Genomic DNA, 3,647 nt, shown 5'->3' on the forward strand with positions numbered 1-3,647 from the left:
GCGTCCGGATCGCGTCCGCTCGTATTATTCAGCAGCCAGAGTTTATCTCCACACACTATTGCTGTCTTCAGTAACGTGAGTGTGAGCGACTACCGCACACTGTCTCTGTCTGTGTGTGGCAGCGATGCCCTCTCACAGGGGAGAGACTCGCCACAGTCAACCTGAGTCACACACACTGTTAACAGAATTTAATTTGCTTTATTGTATAATATTTTAATGCACAATACATGCTTTCTGGCTGTTGAACTTTGTCCCAGTTTTGCTACAAGTTTGTTGTTTAGCCTTGAAGCCTAATAAGATTTTGGCACAATACAGAGGTATGACGCATTCATGTGCACAGTAGTTTCACTCCCCATATTCTGTTATCAGACATTGTATGAAGGATAACACCAGCTGAGATGAATTTCTGGGAATATTTGCCTAATTAAAATGTTTCTGCTTTCGCCAGCAAAATAAGGGCTGGACACACCAAACTTAGTGTGTGTTTGCGCACACACCACCTTCTCTTGCATATAATCTCTGTACACTGTTCATTCGATGTATTCAACCATGTATCAAGCCAGGTACATTGTTGTTTGACCCTTGTATGCTGTTTGCAAGTAAATTCACCTGCTTCCAAGAAGGCCTGACTCAGTTTCAATTATTCAAACACTTGGGTAGTTTGATGAAATAATTCTAGTAACAAATGGTCCTTCGAGCCGGATCCAACATCTTCTTCTCTGGACAAGAAGAGCCTGCACCGTGAAGACGGGGGAGTCCAAGATCTCTCGACAAAAGACCTCCAGTAAACAGAGCTACAAAAGAGGCTGTCTGCAGACTCGACTTGGACGGAGAGGGGTGACGGAATCCAGAGCCTGAGCGAGTCGAGGCTTTCTTGAAATCAGGTGAATATAAACAGCTGATTTTGTTTTATATTTGTTCTTACTTAGAGACGAGTAAGGTAACTACTGGCTTACATAGAGACGAGTAAGGTAACTACTGGCTTACATAGAGACGAGTAAGGTAACTACTGGCTTACATAGAGTGGTTTGAACAGGGTTCAAGTCCCTGTTCGGGCCCCACGTTGGGGTCTCAACCTGTAGTGTTTGGGGAGATGCACTAGAGACAAACCTATCTCAGCCTTTGGTGTTTGAGAATTTACACTGTCAAAAACAAAAGTCTCACGTACGTAATTAGATGATCATTAGTGTGGGGTCGAGGGTGGTCCCTTTATTCTGACAGATATAGTTTGTTCCATTAAACTGAGAGTTCTTAATTCGGGAAGGTTTTGTGGAAACAAATTGATATCTGGCTGCTTGTTGTTACTTAGCCTGGGGATATAGTACTGCTCCAGGGAGTTAGTCTATGACAGGTTGTTTATTTGTTTATTTGTTTTGTTTTGTTATGTTTGTCAATAGTCTACAACTGCAGAGTAGACTTATTTGTTTTGTTTAGAATACATCACATAGGGTGTTCTAGTTTTAAATTGGTGAATTTTGTTATTCAATTGGAGGGAATAGGGGTGTTCGTCCTGTTAAATTGATTAGATTTTACATTTAAAAAAAAATTAAATTACTTGTAAGCAACTGCCCCTCTTACATATGATCAAATATCTGACTTTACATTTGATCCAAGCCCCCATCGAGAACAGTAAAGAGAAAGGTGGTGGCCAAAGAGATGAATAAGAGAATGTTGTTGAAAGTGTAAGAGGAAAAAGATTGTTTGGAACTGATTGTTTATGGATGTTATAAAGAAAGAAAAAGTATGTAGGGGAAGGGAGATATAAAAGGTTTAGTAAGTGTGCATACAATTGTTATGCTGTTATGAGAGAAAGGACGAAAGAGCAACCTATTTGCCACAAACTGTATGTGATGAATGAAATACATGTGTGTCTAACTGAGACTCAGTCTCTGTGAAAAGGAGAAAAGGAGAGAGCACAAAAATGTGTGTGTGTGATTCAGTCCCATTCAGAAAAGGGAGGGCCTGCCTGCCTGTGTGTGCTTGAATGCTGCCCAAACACAGACAACCATGTGGAAGAATGAAATCAAACCTATCCTAAAATGTTGTTGTGCGTTAATTGTGACATCTAAAGCAAGCAAAATGGATAGGATGATATTTTAGAAACAACCCTGGCAGAATGATGAGCATTTCTTTTGAGAACATGTTACTGCTCAAATTCATTCTGTTTCAGATGCAAGGAGAAGACGAAGCTGACCATTCTTCAATAAGGACAATTGGACACTGAGGAACAATCTGAATCGGTTATGGTAATATCCTACATAACCATTCCCCCAGTGACTGTGATATGAAGGACACTTTGCGTCAAAATGCCACAAAAAGGACTTGTTGACCATCAAGACGATCCTGGTTCCTGTTCCCTGGCTTCTGCAAAAAACTGTCCTCTCTGAAACTGTACATAGACTGTTGCACCAGTACACAAACTTGCATTTTCACAACTGTGATGTTGATGTACTTGATATTATTCTGCTTGACTGAAATATATTTACTCATATGCTTTGCCCTTTTGCTTTGAAGTGTTGCAAAAAGTTGCATTAAATATTATAAAAAGGGTGGAATGTTAACAGAATTTAATTTGCTTTATTGTATAATATTTTAATGCACAATACATGCTTTCTGGCTGTTGAACTTTGTCCCAGTTTTGCTACAAGTTTGTTGTTTAGCCTTGAAGCCTAATAAGATTTTGGCACAATACAGAGGTATGACGCATTCATGTGCACAGTAGTTTCACTCCCCATATTCTGTTATCAGACATTGTATGAAGGATAACACCAGCTGAGATGAATTTCTGGGAATATTTGCCTAATTAAAATGTTTCTGCTTTCGCCAGCAAAATAAGGGCTGGACACACCAAACTTAGTGTGTGTTTGCGCACACACCACCTTCTCTTGCATATAATCTCTGTACACTGTTCATTCGATGTATTCAACCATGTATCAAGCCAGGTACATTGTTGTTTGACCCTTGTATGCTGTTTGCAAGTAAATTCACCTGCTTCCAAGAAGGCCTGACTCAGTTTCAATTATTCAAACACTTGGGTAGTTTGATGAAATAATTCTAGTAACACACACACACAGTTTACACAAGTGAAGCTCCGGCTCATCAGTGAGCCGGAGATTTTGACAGTTGGTTTACAGTTTGGTGAACAGTCCGAGTGATGTTGTTCGCTCATATCAGCACTGCTTCAGAACGCATAGAAGGTCTCTCGTCCAATCAAATCACTCGCTCAGAACCACTGCTGTATAAAATAGAATAAAGATACAAAGGAAATTGAATGGATGTGATTTAACAGCTATGTAGCTGATAGTTATCCTGTTAAATGGAACCAGTGAACAAGCACAAAGCCCCTAATTGCCTGAAATGTAGTCATGTATTGGAATATTATATATAATACATCATAATTTATTCCATAGTTTTGTGGTCTTACATGGAATTTGTATATGGATACATGTCTTAAGTCAAATCAAATCCATACATACACACATTGGTAAAAATACCTTCTTCTAAGGAGCAATTACACAAAGGTGCCAGAGGGGGAGCACTTCCAAAACCCACACACACACACGTCTGTAAAAATACCTACTTTCTTAGGACCAATTACACAAAGGTGCCAAAGGGGGAGCACTTCCAAAACCCACACACACACACAT

The 3,647-nt window shown here is 39.7% G+C and overlaps 1 protein-coding gene across 1 annotated transcript in view; it reads right to left on the minus strand.

The window, feature by feature from the left end:
• Nucleotides 1-224: 224 nt before the first annotated feature.
• tomm20b (translocase of outer mitochondrial membrane 20b) overlaps nt 225-3,647 on the minus strand; it is a 9,508-nt gene continuing 6,085 nt past the window's right edge. Inside the window, exon 5 of the mRNA XM_080029664.1 lies at nt 225-3,235. Coding sequence (XP_079885790.1) covers nt 3,224-3,235 — 12 coding nt within the window. The 3' untranslated portion in view covers nt 225-3,223. The remainder of the gene's footprint in view (nt 3,236-3,647) is intronic.

Source organism: Ammodytes marinus, assembly GCF_949987685.1.
Source record: "Ammodytes marinus genome assembly, chromosome: 6".
In the NCBI taxonomy this organism is placed as follows: Eukaryota; Metazoa; Chordata; class Actinopteri; order Uranoscopiformes; family Ammodytidae; genus Ammodytes; species Ammodytes marinus.